Below are 22,730 nucleotides of genomic sequence, written 5' to 3' on the forward strand. Positions count from 1 at the left end.
GGTGATCAGAGACAAGGACCAAGCCTACCTCCATATTTAGAGCTCATTAACAAATCCTCAGAGGAGGAGTATGGCTCCCTTATGTCCTCAGGATCAGGCAGGGTGAGAGTTCTATTGTCTCTGTATAGTTAGGGCCAATACCCCTATTCAACAGGAAGCAACTAAAGAAGATGGGCATCCCACCTTCAGCAACCTTTAAAGATTTTTAGGGACCAGATCTCTCAGGGAGGAATAATATAATAAGTACACCTGGGCCTAAAGGATAACTTCCCTCCACTCACCTGAACCTGGGCAATACTTAGGCCACCCTTTGACCTTTGTTCTATGGCCTAGCACTGCCCAGAGGTAAGATGCATGCATGCCAGATCGTCCTGCATTACCTACAGTAACCTTTCTTCATCCGTATTTTATTGGAGGTTTATGCATGTGGACTACAACTCATACATACAATTATAATAGAGTGGATTATGGGAAAGGACATGTGCAAAAGATACAGCTGACATGACTCAGCACCCTGTCAATCATGTTGTCAGTTGTGCTTTAGTAGATTCAAATGAAGGTTCTCTAGACCCAGTGCAACATTTTAAATTCTTAAACCCAAGGCTCTCAAGCACTTCTGTCATTTTCTTTTCTGCTAGCATGAACCCACTCACTCCAAGCATACTGTTGCCTAAATTAAACTTTGCTACTTTTTGATAACCACTGAATGTCATGTCTAATTCTTTGTTCATCAGCCACAAGAACCTAGAACTCATCCATAATAACAAAAGCTGATGAAAGGTGTATGAGTGAACACTGGAGGGCGGATGGGGAATTTAAAGAAATACATACCATCTTTATTAGGGACCTGGATCTGAGTGTTGAAAAAATTGTGGCCTGGAGGCTATATTAATGAGCAGGGTCTGTGAGCAGTAGAACTCCAGAGAGATAAGACATTAGGCTGACTCCAAAATACACACTCATTATTCCTTCCACAAATATTTGGTATGTCATGCCCATGGGAAATCCTCCATGCTGTCCACCAACCACAGACAGGGGTCCACCTAGGAGCTTCTACCACCCCCTGCTGAACACAGTGAGTCTTGGAATTCCACCAAGTTCACAGGTTACAGAGTGTTGTTTTGAGGAAAGTGAATGAAAGACCACAGGTAGAGAGACAGAAAATGGCACCCTAGCCAAAGGGCAATTGGGGATGTACTAGGCAGAAGGCTTTTTGAGAGCAAATACACAGGTGGCTGCAAGATTTACAGTGCATGGGAAACAGTGGCAATCAAGAGGGCCCTGGAAGAAGTTGTTGGAAAGGTGGGAGCTAGGCCAATTGCACTGCACTTTCACCTTCCTAAATTAACAGAGGTGATCAGAGCTTGGGACAGAGGCAAAACCCTGCAGTTGGTCATGACTAGCACAGGGTTTACTGCTGGAAGATAGGCATAGAGGTGCATAGGAATCTACAAGCCTCTGCTCACAGACCAGCAATGGAGGAAATCATGGGACGGGGCAGCTTGAGAGAACTGCAACTGAGCTCACACTGTAATATAAATGGGATTGCAAGTATGTCATTCTGATTTGTTTTTGTGTTTTGGGAACTACAGCGTTTTTTTTTTTTTTTTACTCTCTTCCTCTCATCACTTCACCTTCCCTCTCTTCCTCTCCTCCTTCCATCTGGAATAGCTGTAGGAGGTGTCCATATATGTACAAATGAGAATAAGAATTAACCAATGCTTTAATTTAAATAGTACCTTTCATAGGCAAGTCAGGGTAACTCTTAACAAAATTGTGCATAAAGGATCCAAGTATAAGCTAACTTCCAGAATATTAACAGGTTCTGACATTCTCACAGCTTCCTCCAATATCTAAATACACTTTCCTCCCTTTGTGTCCCTTCTCCCACTTCCATAAATGTTGTGTTACACCCCTCCATACTAGCCCCTTACTCGAGCTATAGAAACAATTTCAGAGTTCAATCTCCTATCTACTATTCATATGTTGATATTTCCCTTCTCTCCTCTTCTTAGTGATGTACTCTCCCTCATTTTTCTCTTTAGTTTCCCTCCGCCCTCCCAGCACATCCCAGAAATTTGTAAGAAGTATATTACAGTCTCTATGGAACACTGAAAAAAGGATGAAAAATTTAAAATATGTTTTAATGTACATGACTGATGTATGGTTGGATCTGTTGACATTAATATAACTCACAGGAATTCTCTTCTAGCAACCCAAAGACCATATACAAACCTATTAAATTGAATAGGTTGAAGAGGTAGATAAACACAAAAATTCAGACAGCGAAGATCACATTACTATAAAACAGACACTAACTAAAGAGATCTCCATACTACTAATAAAGTCTTTCCCATGTAATTGATTCTCAACACTCAGAACAAAAAGAAAGAGGACTCCAAAAATTCTTAACCTCCAAAGCTGATCAAATGGGCATTGATCTGGAGGAAACAAAAACTAAAATGGCTGAAATATATGCATGACAAAAGAAAAATCAAATAAACCATAAAAAAGAACTGATCAATAAGATGCCTGGTGAGCACAAGGATGATATAATTAAACAGACAGTGGACTTAATAAAGAAAGTGATCTTTGGGCTGGGGATTTAGCTCAGTGGTGCTGCTGCCTGCCTCCCAAGCACAAGGTCCCGAGTTCAATCCCTGGTACTCCCCCAAAAAAAAACCTCAAAGTGATCTTTGAATTTAAGAAGACACAAATAAAATCTAGTGAGCTAAACAAAATAACTCAAAACTTGAATGACCAGTTTCCTAAAACAATAGAGTCCATAAAAAGGTACCAAATAGAGATCCAGGACATAAAATATTTTATTGAAAGTTTGGGCAGCTGAAGTGAACAATGTGAGAAGAAAGTGTGTGAGCTAGAATGTAAAACTGATGCAAGTGGCTATGTTAAATACAAAATAATTAAAACTATCCCATGCGTATTACCAGATTATGGTGCAATGAAACAAGAAATCAATGGCAAGAGAATGCACAGAAACTATGTAAAACATGAAGATTATACCATACACTCCTAAATGGTTAATGGGTTACAAAAGAAATCAAGAAAAATTAAAGTTTTAGAATCAAACTATAATGCCAGTACCACATACCAGAACCTATGAGACACAATGAAAGTAGTCATAAGTGAAAAATCTATAGCTGTGAATGTTCACATTGGAAAAAATAGTGGAAGCCCAAATAAATGACCTAATGATGTATTTCAAAGTCCTAAATATACAAGAACAATCCAAATCCAAATCAAGTACAAGGAAGGAAACTATAAACATAAAAGTGAAAACTCATGAAATTGAGACAAGTATATTAATACAAAGAATTATTGAACTGAAGAGCTGGTCTTCAAAAGGATAAACAAATACTTAGGCAAACTTACCAAAAGAAGGAAAGAAAAGACCCACATAAATGGAATTGGAAGTAAAATATGCAAAATCATAACAGCTACTGAAAAAAATCCAGAAAGTTATTAACTACATCAAAAACGTGTAATCCAATTAATTGGAGAATCCAGAAGAAATGAATAGATTTTTAGACACATATGAATAACCAAACTGAACCAAGAAAACATAAAAACATTGAACAGTCCAAAAACAGGCAATAAATTATGTCAATAATAAAAAGTTTACTAACAAAATAGTACAAGACCTAATAGATCCAACACTCAATTCTATAAGAACTTCAGGGAAGATCTAATGCAATATGCCTCAGACTTGGATGAAATTGAAAGCGATGCTGCGCTGAGTTTCCAGCACATAGACTTTTGGGGGACACACTCATACCATGACAGAACTAGAAGACAAATGCAAGCCAAGGAGAGAAAGTCCAGATGGAGGCCACAGGAGAGCTCCAGACAGTGAGAAGAGCCAGTGCAGAGGTCTAATGGGTAGAACCTGTATGACAGAGAAATACCAAGGAGTAATCCATCCATCAATTCAGAAAGGAAAGTGCTTTGGGTAACAATTCAAAGCACTATCATGCCACATTTTGGATCACAGAAGAAAAATATTTTAACTCACTAATAAAAGGCCATAGGAGCAAGTCACTTTCAAATTCTCCCTATTCATCTAGAGTAGCTTTCTGCCATCTCTCTTCCTCCTTTTCCATCTTCAAATAGATTGTCTTCTTTTATTAAAAAAGATAGTATTTGCAAACTAGCCAGATTCCAAAAACAAACAAGGACTTAAGTAAAAAGAAAACCACTCATCAATCTCTTTAATGAACATAGATGCAAAAATCCACAAGATACTGAAAAACCGAATGAAACAAATCTTTTAAAAAATCATACATACATCATGACCAATAAGCTTCATATCATGGATATAAGGAAGGTTCAAAATAGGCAAATCAAGAAATGTAAAACGTCACATAAGCAGAAGGAAGGATAACAATCACATGCTTATATCATTAGATGTAGAAAAAGCTTTTGACAAAATCCAACTTTCATTTATAATAAAACTATAAAGAAAATACCTACAGAAGTATCTTATCTCAAAGGGATAAAAGCCATTTATGACAAACCTATTGCCAGCAATATTTTAATTTTGGAAAATTGGAAAACTTTTTCTCTAACACCAGGAGAAAGACAAAGATGTCCATTATCACCACTCATAAGCAACATAATACTCAAAATTTAAGCAAGAACAACCAGGCAACAGAAAAAATAAAAGGGATACATGTAGAAAACAAAGAAATCAGAAAATATTTCCAAATGACATGATTATTTACATAGAAGACCCTCAAAATGCAAAAATAGACTTGTAGAACTAATAAATGAATTCATCATGATAGGAGAATATAAAATCAACACAAAAAATCAATAGGATTGCTCTCCAGTAAAAGTGAACCCATTGAGAAAGAAATCAGGAAAACAATACCATTCAAAACAGCTTCAAAAACATTAAATACTTAAGAATTAACCTAAGAAAGGAAGTGAAATGCTTCTGTAATGAAGACTGTAGTCCTCTGCAAAAAGGAAATTGAAGAGGACATCAGAAGATGTAAAGATATCCATAGTTTTCAAGAGGCAGAAACAGTAATTTGAAAATGGCCATAATACCAAAAATGATATACAGATTTAATGCAGTCCCAGAACATCAATAACATGTCTCACAGAATTAGAAAAAAAACCTATCTGCAAATTTATATAGAATAAGAAAAATTCAAAATAGCACAAGCAATCCTCAGGAACAAGAACAAAGAGGAGACATAAAAAGTCCAGATTTCAAGCTATAGTTGAAAGATTCAGTGACAAAAGAAACAAGGCAATGGTACAAAAACAGACATGTAAATCAGTGGAGCAGAATAGGGGATGCTTAAAAAACTCAGGGATATAAATTCATGTGATCTTTGAAACAAGGGCAAATCATATACAGTGGAAGGAAAACAGACTCATGGACAAATAGTGTTGGAAAAACTGATTATTCACATGCATAAAATGGAATCTAGACCCTTAGATCTCACCATGGAGTAAACACAGTCATAATGGATGAAAGGTCTAATTAAAATAGAAATACTTATTCTGCTAGAAGATATAAAACCCTTGACAATATAGGCATAGATAAGGACTTTTGAACAGAAATCCAACTGCAGAATAAATAACATCAAGAATTAACAAATGGGGTTATATCAAATTTAAACATCTCTGCACAGCAAAGGAACAATAATGGAGTGAAGACACAATCTATACAATAGCAAAAAAAATCACCAGTTACTCTTTAGACTGAGGAGTAATATGCAAAAGATATAAAAAACTCAAAGTTAGACTCCCCCAAAATAAAAGACCTAATCAAAAATTGGCAATTGACCATTTAGTATGATGTTGGCTGTTTGTTTTTTCATAGACAGCCTTTATCAGATTGAGACAAAGATAAGTACTACTCAGCCATAAAGAACGAGAAACTAGAGTCATTTATGGCTAAATAGATGTACATTGAGGCCATACTCTTAAGTGAAATAAATAGGACACACATGTGTAAATACTGAATAGTTTCTCTGGTGTGAGAAACTGAAAGTGTAAATAAGAATCAAATTGTATAATAGATAATGTGAAAGAGGAAGAAAAGATCTAAAGGGGAAGACGAAGTGGGAGGAGTAGGGGAAAGGTAAAAAGGGAAAGGAAAAAATATGAGAAAAGGAAAAAATGGAAATAAAGTCTTTGTAAATAGGGAGGGGTGGAGGGGTTGAAGGGAGGGCAGGGGAAGGGTGAAAAAATAAGAACCAAGATATATCATGCAAAGGTACAAATTCCCAGTGATGAATGTCATCATATTGTATACCTAAAATGTACCAATAAACTTAATGAAAAAACAATTGGCACTTGAAATAAATACTTTTCAGAAGAAGAGTTAAAAAATGGCCAATTAATGCACAAAAACATGTTCAACACCTTTGGCCATGAGGGAGATGCAAATTAAAACTGCACTAAAATTCCATATTGCTCCAGAAAGAATGGTTGTTATTAAGAAATAAATAGTAAAAAATGCTAGTGAGGCTGTAGGGAAAAGGGAATACTTCCACATTGTTGTTGGAAATGTAAACTAGTACAAATACTATGGACATCAGCATGTAAATTTCTGAGAAAACTAAAAATAGAAATTCCATGCAATCCATCTATTCCCCCTTAGGTATCTTCACAAAAGTGTTAAATACATCATATTAAAGTGATGCATGCATATCCATGTTTATAGTAACAATTCATAATAGCTAAATCTTGGAGAAGGGCTGTATATTCATCAACAATTAAACAGATAAAGAAAACTTGGTATACACATAAGAGAGTACTGCTTAGCTAGAAAGAAGGATAAATTCATGTCATTTGTAGGAAGATAGAGGTGTCTTGAGACCATAATGTTAAGTGAAATAAATCAGACACACAAGCTGAAATATAACTTGATTTCTCTTACATGAGAAACCCCATACATAAATAAATTATAGAGGAAAATAAAGGCAATAAGAAAAAGGAAGGTAGATCTTTTGCCAAAGTGAAAGGGACCAAGAGATGAAGGCAGGGAGGAGAGCAAAGAAAGGGAGGATATGAAAAGAAATAAAGATGTGTTGTGTACATATACCAACTACCCACAATGAATGTGATCATTAGGTACTACAAACATGTGCTAATAAATAATCTAACCTCCAGCAAGAATTAAAATGCCCCATATTGTTACTGATATTCAGTTTACCCAAGAGAATGAATGCAGAGCCCCAGAATGCTTAGGCTATAAAACCTTCATGTAAGAAGATCCAGAGAAAGGTAAGCTATGCACCAAGGTCAGTCAGTTCATGGCCACATGAGGTGACAGACACCAATTGCAGTAAAACAACCAGAACAGGATAGCAAACAAGTCAAATACAGAAAACAGCAAAACTAGAATAAAAAGTGAGGCTGTCTTCTAATCCAGTTGCTGTTCCAAGTGCGGGTTTGGAGATCATGTCATTCTATAAAATACAAAATTTTCAGAGGAAGAAGCCAGGGTGGGGGGTGGCTGCAGATGTGCACCATTGCCCTCAGTGTGGAAAAATCTGAGTGCTTTTTCCATCAGGACATAGCTGTTATACTAACAAGAATGGGCTTCCTGTTCACAGGAACTTCTAAAACAAGTCTGGAGAGGGAGCCATTCTTTGAAATGCAGAAGAACTTTTAGGGGAAATAGCCAGGACAGGCTGCCACATGTCACTCATTCCAGCTGCCCACACTGTCAGTTCCATCCAAACCAATCATTTCTCCCACTGGAACATGGCTCTGAGTCTTAGATAATAACAGGAAAGAACTTCCCAAATCACAAACTCCCTAACAGCCATGAACCAGAATGAAATTGAGAAGGTCATGGCATAGCCAGAAGTGGAGAAATGAATCTGGTGATCCACAGACTGGATTTCATTGCCAGAGCCTCTGGCCCTGAGAGAATCATAGGCTACAGAGTGTTTCATGGAAATGAGTCAAGGCTAGAGGTGGCAGGTGACAGATTGGACAGGCTTGGCTTGGTTATCTGCCTCACAGTAACTGGGACAAGTTAGAAGTGAGTGCCAGAGAAAAACTAAGAAGTATGTGGTAACTGGGACCTGTGAGCACCACTGGTGGAGAGAAACAGCCTGCATCAGCTAAAACATCTTCTTTCTGATTCCGGATTCCACCTAAATGATTAATGCAGGACCTACTAAACCCTGGAGCTGGGAATTCTAGAGATAAGAAAAAGTCAGGGTGACACATTTTATGAATTTGAGTCTAGAAGCCCTAAACATAGACTAATTGACGGGAGCACGGTAAAGTCTTTACCACTGACTTTGAGAACACATGACACTAATGAACACAGTGGTCTAATGTCATAACTCAGGACAGTTAATCCTTTGAAGTGGTCTGTCTATATGTCAATCAATAGATCGATGTATAAAGTAAACATGGTATTCATACACAATGGATTACTACTTTGCCATAAAGAATAGTAAACTTGAGTCATTTGTAGGAAAATGGATGCACCCTGAGACAATCATGTTAAAGGAAACAGATATACAAGCTTAAATAGTACATGCTTTTTCTTATATGAGATCCCCCAAATATGAGAAAATTATGGAAAATAATAAAAGATAACAAGAAACAGATCTTTTGCAAAAGGGAGGGGGACAAAGAGAGAGGGAGGGGGATGTGTGGGGTGAGGAAGGGGATAAAAAATAAGATGTGTTATGTACATTTACCAACTCCTCACAATGAATGTGATCATTATGTACTACAAACATGTACTAATAAAATGAAAAAGTCAGTACCAGTGAAAAACTGCACAGGGATATTCAGCAATCTCTCTCTCTCCCTGTCTCTCTCTCTCTCTCTCCTCTCTCTCTCTCTCTCTCTCTCTCTCTCTCTCCTTGTGAGTTGTTATCTAAAAATATGGTGAATGTTTAAATTAAAATTATTACAATAAAACACATTGCTGTTAATTTTCTTCAAATTATTCCCCTTCACTTCAAGCACAGTTATTCTATCATTCTTGACACTTTCTGAAACATTTCTGCAAGTCTTCTTTCCTGAGTATCTTTAGCTACACTACCATGGTTGCTTCATGGACACTTTGAGGAAGTCAGAAGTTGCACAGTGCCATATCCAGTAGGTGAAAAAGGCTGAGGTTAGGGCTTTACAAGCTGTCTTTCTGTTAGATGGTACTTGGCAGCAGCATTCACTGCATTTTTTATTATATCTCATAAAGACACTTATGAAATAAGAATTACAAACCTGCTTCAGGAAGTGGAAAGAACAGTGTCAGTTGTATTCGAAGGGAAGGGAAGCATTTTTAGGGAGACTGATGGCAATGTGTCTCACCGTAATAATATAATTATCTAAACTTTCATTATAAATTGCAATCATACCTTGTACGTTTTGACTTTTTGCCATTTTATTGGTAACTTATTTTTTATGAGAAGGTTCAGTCTGTTTATGTATGAATATTCGGGTATGGCTGCACATGTTAGCTGTCTACTTTCTCTGCTTAACACCATACCTTGTTTGGTCATATGCTCCCACATTGATACTTGCTCTTAAGGAGCAGTGGAAATTCTCTTAATAACTTTGTTTGATCAATAATGAAATATAAACTCTTTTTTTCTCTCTCAACTCCAATGTATATTTGCTTAATTTTTCTACTCTCTTTGTCCCTACACACAACTTTCTGTCTCCATACTCTTCTTCTTTCCTTTTTGATATTTTTTACTATTCTTTATTTTCCTTCCTATTTTGTTCTATCTTTTCCTTCTTTTAATCTATATACCATTTGAAATACTGTGAATATTAATAAGCTTAATTTTTTCTATCCTTGTATACTACTGTAGGAGGCCACTGCCAGATGTCTAAAAGCCCAGGCATCTGAGGGCACTTGAAGGCACCTGAGGCCACAACTTAGTCATTTAGCACAGGCAGACAACAGAGTTTGTTATAATGAATCAGCATGGATGACCACGCACATACCACATGGCTATGCAAGGTCACCCAAAATGTTTTGTCTTACTGTGTCTTAGCTAAGCTAATAAAGAACTACCATAAATTCTGTGCTGGAAATTAAAGTTTGATTCCTGTTTTCTTGAGATGTCTATTCCACGCATGTTCTTTTCTTTGGGAACCTCACTTGACCAGGGCTCCCTTCAGCCCACCAGCTCCAGCACTTGGTATAGTCTAGCAGGATGGTCAGGTGAGTTTCCCCACCATGATGTCTGCAGAAGCAGCACCAGATAGCAGGGAGGAACCCTGGGGAGTTACTGTAATGCATTCCCTGGCCTCGCTCTGGTTGCCAGTAGCAACTTTCTTGGCAGCTTGGAAATCTCCGGAGAACTGGGTCGGCCTGACACCCAGAGCAGTTTTATGGGTCTTGGAAATGCTGGAGACACAAATTCCTCTCCACCACCATGAATCAGTGGGGAAGATGGCTTGGTTGTTTTTAGTCTCCTCTGCTTTGTGAGACAGGAGGAAGAAGAACTTGTCCAGTGAGCATCCAATTTCAGTGAACCCAAGAGAGCTTGAAGCAACATACGGCAGCTACAGAAGCCATGTGGAAGGAAGCAGGAAGTGCTACCTCCTCTTGGAGCATAAGTCCCATGCACTAGGAGAGCCCACTGATTTTCTGGGCATGGCCCTCTGTCCAGGAAAGGGTGGGTGAGACAGTGCCTCCACGGCTGCTATGTTTCTGGGATGAGCAATACCAGTCCTGCAGGGGCAGATGCTTGGTCCCTTGAAGGTAAGCCAATGCCAAATCTTATAGCAGCTGGCTTAGACACAGAGAAGCTGGAGGGGCAGGTCTTAGACTTGTTGCTGTCTTTGTGGAATCAGTTGCATCCTGACCAGCAATACTGATCAATGGGCCAAAAGGTAAAGACAGCCCCTGTGAAACAAGATGAGCTGACATTAGCAGCCTTTTACCCAGACTAGGTGACAGGCTAAGGTACCTGTTTTCTAGGGACCCTGGGAGACTGGAGGCCACATGTGGAATTAACTATTTATTGGTCTCTGAAAAATATACATCATATACTGGCATTAGTAGATATCAGAGCAGAGTCAACGCTGATCCATGGCATCACACATCATTTCACAGGACCCACTGCATGTATACAAGGGTATGGAGGTCACTATGTTACAGTCTGGAAGGCCAAGGTGACTTTGGGCATCCAGCATTTGACCCTGCATCCCTATGATGTTTATGTTACCCCAGTTGCTGAATACATCCTGGGGTTGAACATACTGACTGGTGCCAAGTTAGACACCATACAGGAAGAGTTCCATTTGTGGGTTTGCTTGATAAAAACTATTGTCTGAGGACATCCCCATCATGCACTGTTGATTTTCCCACAGTAAATGGAGTTTGTGTATGTGAAGCAGTACCGGTTGCCTGGGGGTCATGAGATAATAGGACAGACTGCTTTGAGGATGGAAGAAGGAGAGGTGATACACCCTGCACAAAGTCCTTTCAGTTCTCCTGTTTGACCTGTGTGGAAGCCCGATGGGACTTGGAGAATAACTGTGGACTACTAAGAACTGAACAAAGTGAGTTTTCCATTGCATGTAACAGTACCCAATATTGCTGACTTGATGGGCTGGCTCACCCTGATGTTGGGTCCAAATCTCAATATCACTACTATGTAGTGGATCTCACCAAATGTTCTTCCCCATCGCTATCATGGCTGTGAGTCAGATACAGGTTGCCTTCACCTGGGAGGGCAGACAGTGGACTTTTCAAGTGTTTCCACAAGCATATTTCCATAGCCCTAATTTGTGCCATGGCCTGTTGGCCCAAGATCTGGCTACATGGACCAAGCTGCACTCTGTGTCTTTGTTCCATTATATTGATGTTGTAATGTTAACTTCTGATTCCCTTACATATTTGGAAGCTCCCACACACAGTCTAAAAGAAGCTTTGCTGGCCTCGGTGTGGACCATCAATAAGACAAGGTCCAGGGCCCTGGCTTATCTGTCAAATTCTTAGGTGTTATCTGGTTGGGTAAAACAAAAGTAATCCCTGATGCAACAATATATATGATCTAGGCATATCCCAGATGGACAACGCTATGCTAGTTACAAGCATATGCGGGCTTGTTAGGTTTCTGGTAGACGTTCATTCTGCACCTAGACACCTTGTTGTTGCACCCTCTATATCAGATGACTCAAAAGGGTGCAACATGAGACTGGACTGACCCAAGGAAGCTGCATTCCAGGACTTGAAAAGGGAAGTCACTCAAGTACAGGCCTTGAGCTTTTGACCCTACGCTGCCTTTCACCATAATGGTAAACATGGATGATAATGGGTTTGGCTGGAGTTTGTGGCAAAAGCAGAGGAAATGGAAGCACTGTATTGGCTTTTGGTCACAGTTGTGGAAAGGAGTTGTAAGCAACTATTCCCTGACTGAGAAGCAGTTGGCAGGACTATATGCTGCTCTGCACACCTGTGAAGGAATCACAGGGCAATAGACTGTGGAAGTGCAAACTAAGTACCCAATAGGGGGCTGGGTATGCACATAGATATCTCCTCCCAGGAGTAGAGTAGCCCAGGCCCCCACCCGGGCACAATGGGGAACATATCTACAGCACAGAGTCTCTTTTTCAGCCAGCCCTCTAGTGGCCACACTGGCAGCAGTGCTGGGACCCTTGACTTACTCGACCCAAGAAACCCTACAGGATGATAGGGACTAAGTCATGACCCCTAGTCCCTATGTGGAAGGGAAGGAGAGACCCCTGGCTAAGGCCTGGTATATGGATGACTCTAGTCATGGCACAACCTTGCAATGGATGGTGGTCACTGTCCAGCCTAGTATAGAGACATTCTGGTTTGAGGTTGGGACAGGCAAGTCAAGCCAATAGGCAAAGTTGTGGGCATTGTGGTTACTTGTCATGCATGAGGATGAACTTCTGCATGTTTGTACACAGTTGTGCTGTATTCTGAGGGCTAACACTCTGGTTACCAATCTGGGTAGCCAAGACTAGCAGATAGGACATCAACCCCTATGGGGTGCTGAGTTATAGTGAGACTCATGGGAGCATGCTGACTATGACACATGTGGTGTACCATGTGTCAGGATACAGGCCTCTCTTCTCACCAGGGAATGATTTGGCAGACTCCTTGACAAGGGGTAGCAGCCCTTTGAGGGCCACCCTCAGTGGTGGCACCTTGGCTCCATAAGGAATTGGGGCATGTAGGGTCCTGCACCATCCAAGATGTAGCCGAGTGATGGCATTTGGATATGACTCCCACAGAGGCAAGAGCATCAGGGAAAGCATGCCTTCAATGGTCTCAGCTGGCTCCTTGGAGGAGGAGGGTACACACACAATTGGGTGCAGTACCTCAGGCATCCCATCCCCTGCAGCAATGGCTGGTAGATTACATTGGGCCCCTGCCCAGGGTATAAATATGCTCTAACTGCTGTGGATACTGCCATGGGTATAGACTTTGTTTATCCTGTCCCCTCTGCTGACCAGGCCCATACCATTAAGGCATTACAATGTTTGACTACAGCATATGGGATGCCACTAGGAATAGCATCTGACTGGGGAAGACATTTTACAGGGGCTCAGGTGCAACAGTGGGCCAGGGACAATGACATTTCCTGGCATTTTCATGTGCACTTCCAGCCTCAAGCTGTTGGTATGATTGAGAGATATAATGGGCTCTTGAAAATTAATCTGGCCTATTTGGCTCCAAAGTTTATCAGGTGGGTGTAGGCTTTAATACAGGCTGTTGAACTGCTCAATGAGCAGCCCTAGCATACAGGTGAGAGCTCATTGGATCGCCTTCTGAAAGCACAGCCGACTGGTCTGTGCATTTGACTGGTAGAATAAGGTCTTAAGGTGGTAAAAGGGGCTTTGATCCCCCCTGCACAAGACCCTATGTGGCCAGGGATCCAGTACCAATGGACTTGGGAGTGGCCCCTAGACCCCTGCTGGGAAATTGGGTGTTGTTCTTGGAGCCCTGGGAGCAGGGACTGCATTATGCCATAAAAGTGCAGCCCTAGATTTCAACATGGCCCCTGAAGGCCTCAGTGTGCTCCCCACCCAATGCTAGGGCCATCATTCTAAAGGGAAGTGACATGTTGGCTGTTTGGCCTATTCCCTTAGGGGTGGTAGACCTAGCTCCAACCCCTTTGCCTCTGGTGACAACAGGGACACAAGTCTGGTATTCTAAACTGGGAGATAAAATGATCCTGGCCACCATCCTATTGCAGGATGAGCATGTGGCCTGCATCCTCCCAGAAAGGTGAGACCTCCCTATGACAGTTTCTTTTTCTGCCTTGTCCTTCCAACCAGGATGAGTCAAACTAACAGCATAATCTCCTAGGTACACACATTTACTCATGTGCACCAATAATAAATCTACTGAGAATAAAATTAGGAAATTGATTTCATTCATAAATGTCTTCCAAAAATTTGCATACTAAGGAATTACCCTGACCAAGGAGTGAAAGACCTGTACAATGAGAATTACAGTACAGTGAAGAAAGAAATTATAGAAAGCAACAAAAAATTGAAAGACATTGATTGTTCATGGGTTGGAAGAACTAATATTGTAAAAAACGGCCATATTACCCAAAGCTGTCTAAAGAGTCAATGCAATACTTTCTGAAATACCAAAAACATTCTTCACAGAACTAGAAAAAAATAATCCTGAATTTTGTGTAGAATCAGAAGACTCAGAATAGCTAAAGCAATCTTGAGCAAAAAGAACGATTTTAGAGGTATCATTATATTGGACTTTAAGCTATGCTAAGTGATAGTAACAAAAACAACATAGCAGTGGCACAAAAGCAGAAATGTAGATAAATGAAATAGAAGGAACAGAAACAAATATAAGCATCTACAGGCATCTGATTTTTTACAAAGGTGCCAAAACATACTGGAGAAAAGAAAATCTCTAACAAATTCTGCTGGGATAGAGAAATTGAAACTACATCCTTATATCTTACCTTGTACTAAAATCAAATCAAAGTGAATCAAAGACTTAGATATAAAACCAGAAATACTGAAATTTCTGGAAGACACCATACGGGAAACATTTGAAGCCATAGGCACAGGGTAAGATTTACTGAACAGGATTCTAAAAATACAGGAAATAATATTGAGAATCAAAAAATGGGACTACATCAAATTAAAAAGTTTCTACACTGCAAAGGAAATAACTAACAAAGAGACAACCTACAGCTTTGAGAAAAATGTATAATAGCTACTCTTCTGATAGTGGATAAATGTCTAAAACGTATAAATTAATTGAAAATTAACCCCATAAAACAATGAGCTCAGTAAAAGTTGGCAAATGGACTAAAAAGATACTTCTCAAAAGAAATCAAATGGCTAAAAAGTACATTTTAAAATGTTCAACATCTTTAACATCAGACAAATACAAATTAAAAATTTATTGAAATTCCTTCTCAGTCCAGTCAAACAAAAAACAATGAAAGTTGGAGAAAATTTGAGGAAAAAGGAATCCAACATTTGTGGTGGGAATGGAAACTAGTACAACCACTATGGAATTTAGTATATAGATTCCTCAAAAGACTGAACAGAGAAATATCACTTGATCATTTGTCCAATCCTGGAAAAATTCCTGAAAGAATTAAGGACTGCATACTACAGTGACAAATGAATGCTCATGTGTATACAGCGCAATTCGCAACATTTAAATGTGAAAACTACCTTGATGCCTATCAATAGCTGAATGGATAAAGAAAATGTGGTGTATATACACAGTGGAATACTACTAAGCCATAAAGAAGAATGGAATTATATGATTTGCAATAAAATATATAAAACTAGAAACCCTCATGTGAAGTAAAAGTCAAATATAACATGATTTCTCTTATAGGAGAAACCTAATAACTAACTCAGTAACTAGGCCATTAAATGAAAAATTAAAGGAGAGATTACAGGAAACCAGTAAGTAGACTTTTGGAGGCAGGAAAAAAAGATCAATGAGATTGGGTAGGAAAGAGTAGTGGGTAATGGAATTTAAGTTGATTAAGATGTATTAAATTCAATGTCAAGTTCCCAAAATAACCTCACTATTATGTAATATGAACATGCACTAATAAAATATGATAACTATCATAAAAGCTTCTTTCATTTAATACTTTTATTTAATATACCCATAATTTGAAATTACTTTTACCTTATAATCCAAGAGAGAATTTACTTGTTCTACTTCAGAATTACTTATCATATCATTTTCTTCATCATCAATAATTTCTATTTTCTGTAACACAAGTGAAATTTTTATAAATATATATCAAATCATTATAACTATACTCAACAATATATAAAACTTACATATGCAATGTTTAACTTTAGTGATTGAATTAGCTAGTTTAGATTTTCTGCAGTAAACTCTAAAAATTCACTGGCTCCTCAGTGCTATACATAGTGTATCTCTCAGCTCTCTCCTTCTTTTAACTGAGTACTGATTAGGTAATAGAAAATACATTTTATAAAATACTAAATAGAAATTGTTTTCACAATATTCTTGAAAAAAATAGACATTCAAATTCTGCTTAAATAGCACCATTCAGTGTTAGGTAACTTGCTTTCTTTAAGTGTAGTCTATTTTAAAGGTAAACATATAATTGATAGGAAGGGTTTTCTTTTCTGTCACCACATGCCTGTTCCTTGCTTCTGATGTAATATATTAACATATGGCATGCATTCTAAAGGCAAATACAATTTCTAAACTTTCACATATTTACTGCACTCCTTTAGCAAGAGGATAGAAACACAAGCCCTACGGTGTAATGATGAAAATTACATGGTGATTTGTTTTCTTCACTGAACAGTGACAAGAGCGAGTAGAGAAGGAGAGAAAGACAGGGAGAGATGCTGCTGTTCTTGGCTTTATAAAGGTCAGAATACCTTGTACATTATTTTGCACACAGTAGGTATTAAATATCTATTAGAAGAATGAACAAAACAGCTCAGTGCTCATGAAAAGAATGACCAATAAGCTCCAGCCATGAAGGTAAGGCAAGTTGTCTACTAAAAAAAACAACTCACATAACCTTTTGTAAAAAAGCAAAGGACAAAAGCAGATCTTATTTTATCTTTTGCATATAAAATCATAGTTAAGGAAAAAAAAACCTTTAAACATTCAAATGCTGCCAACACAAAAGAAAATCTCAAAAAGGGAAAAGCTGAGCTAGATTTAGTCAAAAGACAGTCTTTTAGTAACAACTACATTAATGGCAGCATGTCATAAGCAGAATTTGAAATTAGGCTTCATATCCATCAATATATAAGGTGATTAAAAATCACAAGAAAATTTAAATGATCATATTTGATACATTGCTTATGAAGATGCAATGCAATTACAGGGTTTCTGAACTGCAGACTTCTGACTCACAACGTCAGCTGCAATGAAATTTGTTTCTATCACTGCCTAGAGAGGAATGAAATGTTTTCTATTATAATAACTATAAACTTGGGTGTAATCATATATACTCTCCCTAAACTTCAGATTTAATGCTTTCTTGATTTTTGATTCTTTATCTATTTGGGATGGTTCTAAGAGTAGGGCAATTTAGGAAGAAGATATCAAAGGACAATGTATAGATTTGTGAATATAAGTAGGTCTTTTATGTGTACATGATTTGTCACTCATGAATAATTGGCGGTACACTACACATAAGTTGTAGGCAGAGGAGGACAAAGTTTGTAGACAAACTTTGGAGTTTGTCTCTGTAAATCAATCATTCCTTGAAAATTTAAGTGCCTAAGTGACTGTGAATCATCCCATGTCATGACCTCATTTATTATTTTCCAGTGTCTGCTTCAGGGGAGATTCAGTGCAGAGACATTCAGGCTACAAATGAGCATGTCTTTAGTAGAAAAGTGGTTTCAACTTGTAAATAATTGTATATAACTTCTACACTATAGCTCAAAACTACAGTGGAAGATTATTACTAATATTTAAGTATATTAGCACAATTCATAATTATGAAAAACAATTATTATCAGCTATCTCATGCAAACACGACTTTGTCTCAAAATGAAAGCTTCCTTTACTATATGCTGGATGAATTTAGTATTAGAAGGCTCAGAAATGGCTTCCAAGAAGGACTGAAATTAATAAAGGGAAACCTTACATTACATTCTGCATGTGAAAAAAATGTTATATATTTTGATATTTAACAAATAAGACACTGTATTTTCTGCACTCGATTTTTATTAACAGAGATGTGACAGGATTATAGTGTCAAATAAGTAATGTATGTAATGGGACCTGGGGTAAATTTTGAAATCACAGTGTTTTGGAACAGAAAAATCCATCATAGGGGATACCTTTTAACAGCTGTAATCAAGAACAGAATACTAATTCAAAAGAAAAATAAAGCACAACCGCATTCCTCTTTATTTCTGATATTTCCTCAATAGTATCTTCCTACTTTTCTGCACTACTTGATGGGGGTCAAAAATAAACAGATACTATTAAAACAGCTGCCGAGGGAATAATATTTTATGATTACATTTTCTACATATCCCATTTTAATTCACTGACAGCCACCTCTGCTTGCTATTCAAATTCCTAATGTCTTTCTTCCTTTATGTGATTTTTACTATGACTAACAGAATCCTACTTGACTAGAAAAAAGGAAAGATTCCAAATTCAATAGAAATAGTTATGGTCTCAGAGAACTCAGAGTCATAAATCCTTCTTTGCATACAAGTGCCAAAACTAACAAAGACTTCTTTCATCATCTCAAGCTAAACTCCATTTTAATTCTGCTGTCAAATGAGAAGAAACTTGTCCTTTGCTAAGAGTATTGAAGAAAAAAATAACATAGGTAAAAATGTCATATTTGTACTATTAGGTTCACATATTTGCAAATTTCCTAAGTAAAAAAAATTTGAGTATCAAAATTTTATTAATTAAATACTCAGAGAAATAACTTCATTGGTGAAAGTTCAGTTTTGGTTTGTCAAGTAGAGCAAGATTTTATTTTCATAATGTCTAGATAGTCACCAACTGACAATGTATACATGATGTCATCATATGTGAGGAAGGAATTTTAAACTGTACATACCACATTATCTGTGCATACTGCATGTTGCTTTTCCTTCTTATGAACCCTAGTCTCATTTGGAACAACTTCATTGGGCTCTTCTATAAGAAAAAGAAAATGTGATTTCATTTTTCATGCCTCAAAACTTTATTGTGAATGCCTTTTTTAAGATCACAAATAATTTCTTTATCACACAGACATAAGTGGCAAATTCAATTCACACATGCTTTGAAAACCAATTATATTTCTAAGAATGTATCCTAAGCAAATAAGTGTGAGAGGATGCAAATACAAGGATAGTCACCAGTGTACTATATAGAATAGATAAAAATAAAAGAAACCTATAGCTTAAACAATGGAGGATTGGAAAATTCAGTTAAACCTATCCCTATAATAAATGCTGTGCAACCCCTAAAAATGAAGTAGAATAGTTAATAACAAGGCAAATACTCATTATGAATTGGAAAGTTAAAAAGTGACACTGACAAAACCTACTCCATAGGTACACATACTGTTGATTTTGTAAATTAAAAAAAATATTTACATGGAGAAAAATAGAATGGCTTTATTTGTACCAAAACATTGCTGTTATTATCTCTAGATAGAATTATATGTGTTTTAAAATTTTTCTTCATTTTTTATGTATTTAAATAGTTTTCTTAATGAATACATATTGTTTGTCATAAGAAAAATGATATAATACTCTAATGCTAGATAAAAAACTATATGCCGCACATTTCTAATTTTGTGAAAACATGGAAATATGTGACTGCATGTACGTTCTCTATACGCTCTCTCTTTCTCATATATGCAAAGAGAAAAAACAAAAATATCTCCTCACCCCTATTTTCAGGAGGATAGGCTTATTACTATTTTTATTGTTTCTCAATATTTTCTGAAAGGAACTCTTTCTTTTTTTCTGATCAAATTCAATATTTTAAAATAGAGAAAGGAAAAAATTGAGAGAAGAAGTTAATTCAGAGAAAGAAGTAAACTAAAATACTTTCCACGCTAAGCTACGGGATGTGGCTAGTTTGAACCATTGAGTTTCTGCATATATTTATCTCCCTGTTTTAGATTACTCTCACTCCTTCCTTTTAGAAGTACAATATAGGAATATCCTTTCCTTCCTTTGCACAGTATACAACAGGATGTTATAGTACACTCATATATAGTAAAATGTTTCCTATATTAAAAAATAAGCATCCCCCCCATTTCACATAGTTACCCACCCCTTACAGGCAACAGTAGCTATAATCATTTAGTAAAAATTCTGAATATAGTATATTTTCATTAATTATACAGCTTTTGTTCTACACTAGATCTTTCCACTTATTCATCTTATGCATTTGGTACTTTGTAGCCTTTCACTGATGTTATGGTTTATACCTAGATGCTCATTCAAAGCCTTATGTAATCACAGTTGGTTTTTTTTTTTTTGAGGTGATTGAATCATGTGGGCATGATACTCATCACTGAATTAGTCCTCTGATGAGGTTATAGTAATTTTGATGTTGGAAGGTAAATAATGATGAGGTTATAGTAATTTTGATGTTGGTTGGAAGAGGTGCATCACTAGTGGCATGGCCTGGAGGGATGTATCTCCCTCCCTCCTCTCCTGATTGCTCTCTGCTTCCTGCCTGCAATGCTATAAGCAAGCCTCCTCTGCAATACCACCTGCCTTGGAGCAAGCTGTGTATGGACTGAAAGCTCTACAAACTGAGTCAAAATAAACCTCTCCTCTAGTGGGTGTTGTGTAGTGTGTCCCAGTGACAAGAGAGTAACTAAGACAGATTTTAGTATCAAAGAAGTGGGGACATTGCCGGGGTGCTACCTGAATATGTGGTTCAGAAGCCTCTGTAACTGTTCTGTAGGATGAGGTTAGCAAGGTTTGCAGGTGCCAACCGGAGAAGAGGCCCTAGAATGCTGTAAGCTAAGCTTGATAGAAGATTCTGGTCACAGCTCAGAAGACCAGAATGATGATAGAAATGCAATGCATAAAGACCAGGTTCAAGAGGTTTCAGTTGGGAAAAGGGGCTGCATTGGCAGTTGGATTCCAGGCCATGTGTGTTATACTTTGGCAGAAAATTTGTCTACATTTTGCTCATGTCCAGATATATTGCAGCAGAATAAGATTCAGAGCAGCAGCCTAATTAATCTGGCAAAAGAAATTTCAAGGCAGTCTAATATTGAGGCTGTGACTCAGCTATATTTGGGGGCAGGATTGAACTCATAACCTTGTGCTTGCGAGGCAGGTGGTGGAACCACTGAACTAAATCCCCAGCCCCAGGTGGTCCTAGTTTTACAGGAATGCAGGGATTCGAAGAGTTGTGGGGTCTGAGAAACTTCCACTCAGATTCCAGAAGAAGGCCTGGGAGGCTAGGCACTGTGCCCCTGAGAGGGCACTGTGTGAAGCAGTGAGTGTGAAGCCTAAAAGCTGATTGAGACCCCTAGAAAGTTGGAGAATCAAGGAATGTGAACCATCTGAGGAAAGCTCCAAAGAGTGAGCAAAGCAGGCCCAAGAGAGGAGCCATGAGTGCTATAACAATCACCAGCAATACTGAAGGTCCAGGGCTTCCCAAGCTCTGGGGTTCACAATTTGCCACAGATTGCCCCAGGTTCTGGACATGGAACCATGTGATTTAATGTTTACCTTGCTGGATTTTGTTCTTCCTTTGATCTCATTACTTTCTATCCACCTATTTCTACCTTTTGGAATTTCTGTGCCATTATATGTTGAAAGTTTAACTTCTTTTCATTTTTATAGGGCCTCACACCTAAGACCTTGCCTAAAATCTCAGAGGGGACTTTGGATTTACACTTTTTAGCAATGATGAATCTGTTAGGACTTTGGCAACTCTTAGAGATAATTAAATACATTTTACTTTTCCCCATTTCCTCGTGGGCCCCAACCTTGTTCAGCATTTTTAAATTCTCTATTTCTATATATTTTACCTTTATTCCTCCTACCATTTGCTACAAAAGGATGGTCCATTTGCTACAATAAGATGGACCTGGAAGATGTTTTGCTAAGTGGAACAAGGCAGACAGAATGTACAATATTGCATGATTTCATTTATATGTGGAAACTAAAACATGTCAATTTACATGTTTAAAAAAGAACATTTCATAGACAGAGGAACTTTTACCTATTCATTATTTAGACTCTTCAAATTACAGACATTTGGAGTCCTACACAATTGGCAACTAGATGAATTGAAGGCAGGGGTTATCATCAGCTTTAGCTGCAGACCAGCTAATAACACTTGTGGCCTGAAGAGGGGATATATTGTTCATCACAAAAGATAATTACTAGTACCGTTCCTTATATATTTACCTTATTTTCCTGTTCTGACTTATAGCTTTTACAGAGTTCTGCTTTAGTAGCAACATATTTTTGCATTGTTTTGATTATTTTAGAAGACCTAAAAACTAATTTGATGATTTCTAAAATAAAATGTATAAAGTGATAAGTTGAATAAAAATCATTTTCTTTTGCTTATAGAGAGTTTCAACATAAATGAAAGTCTGAAAGCTAACCACTGTCAGTGCATCTCATAATTCTTCAAGGAAGCCAGCTCTGCTGATTGGAAAATAAGTAATATTGTTAATCAGTTAAAATCCTTTAGAGTACTCAGCTATATGTTCACAGTCAGCAACTCCAGTTGAAGTTAGCAATTGTGAGGGAGTGAATCCATGTAGCTTTTAAAA

The 22,730-nt window shown here is 37.7% G+C and overlaps 1 protein-coding gene across 7 annotated transcripts in view; it reads right to left on the reverse strand.

The window, feature by feature from the left end:
• Positions 1-22,730, reverse strand: part of Hdx (highly divergent homeobox) — a 241,788-nt gene that overhangs the window by 18,933 nt on the left and 200,125 nt on the right. For all 7 annotated transcript variants that reach the window (XR_015445582.1, XR_002390573.2, XM_087196636.1 and 4 more), the window contains 2 exons: positions 19,041-19,120; positions 16,139-16,222 (listed from right to left, as the gene is read on the reverse strand). Coding sequence is in view for 5 of the 7 variants with exons in the window: in XM_087196636.1 (XP_087052762.1) it covers positions 16,139-16,222; positions 19,041-19,120 (164 nt within the window). In the remaining 2 variants the exon portion in view is untranslated. The remainder of the gene's footprint in view (positions 1-16,138; positions 16,223-19,040; positions 19,121-22,730) is intronic.

The sequence above is a fragment of the Heterocephalus glaber genome, unplaced genomic scaffold, assembly GCF_053883595.1.
Source record: "Heterocephalus glaber isolate CG9 unplaced genomic scaffold, H.glaber_assembly_v1.0 deba00001613, whole genome shotgun sequence".
Classification (NCBI taxonomy): domain Eukaryota; kingdom Metazoa; phylum Chordata; class Mammalia; order Rodentia; family Bathyergidae; genus Heterocephalus; species Heterocephalus glaber.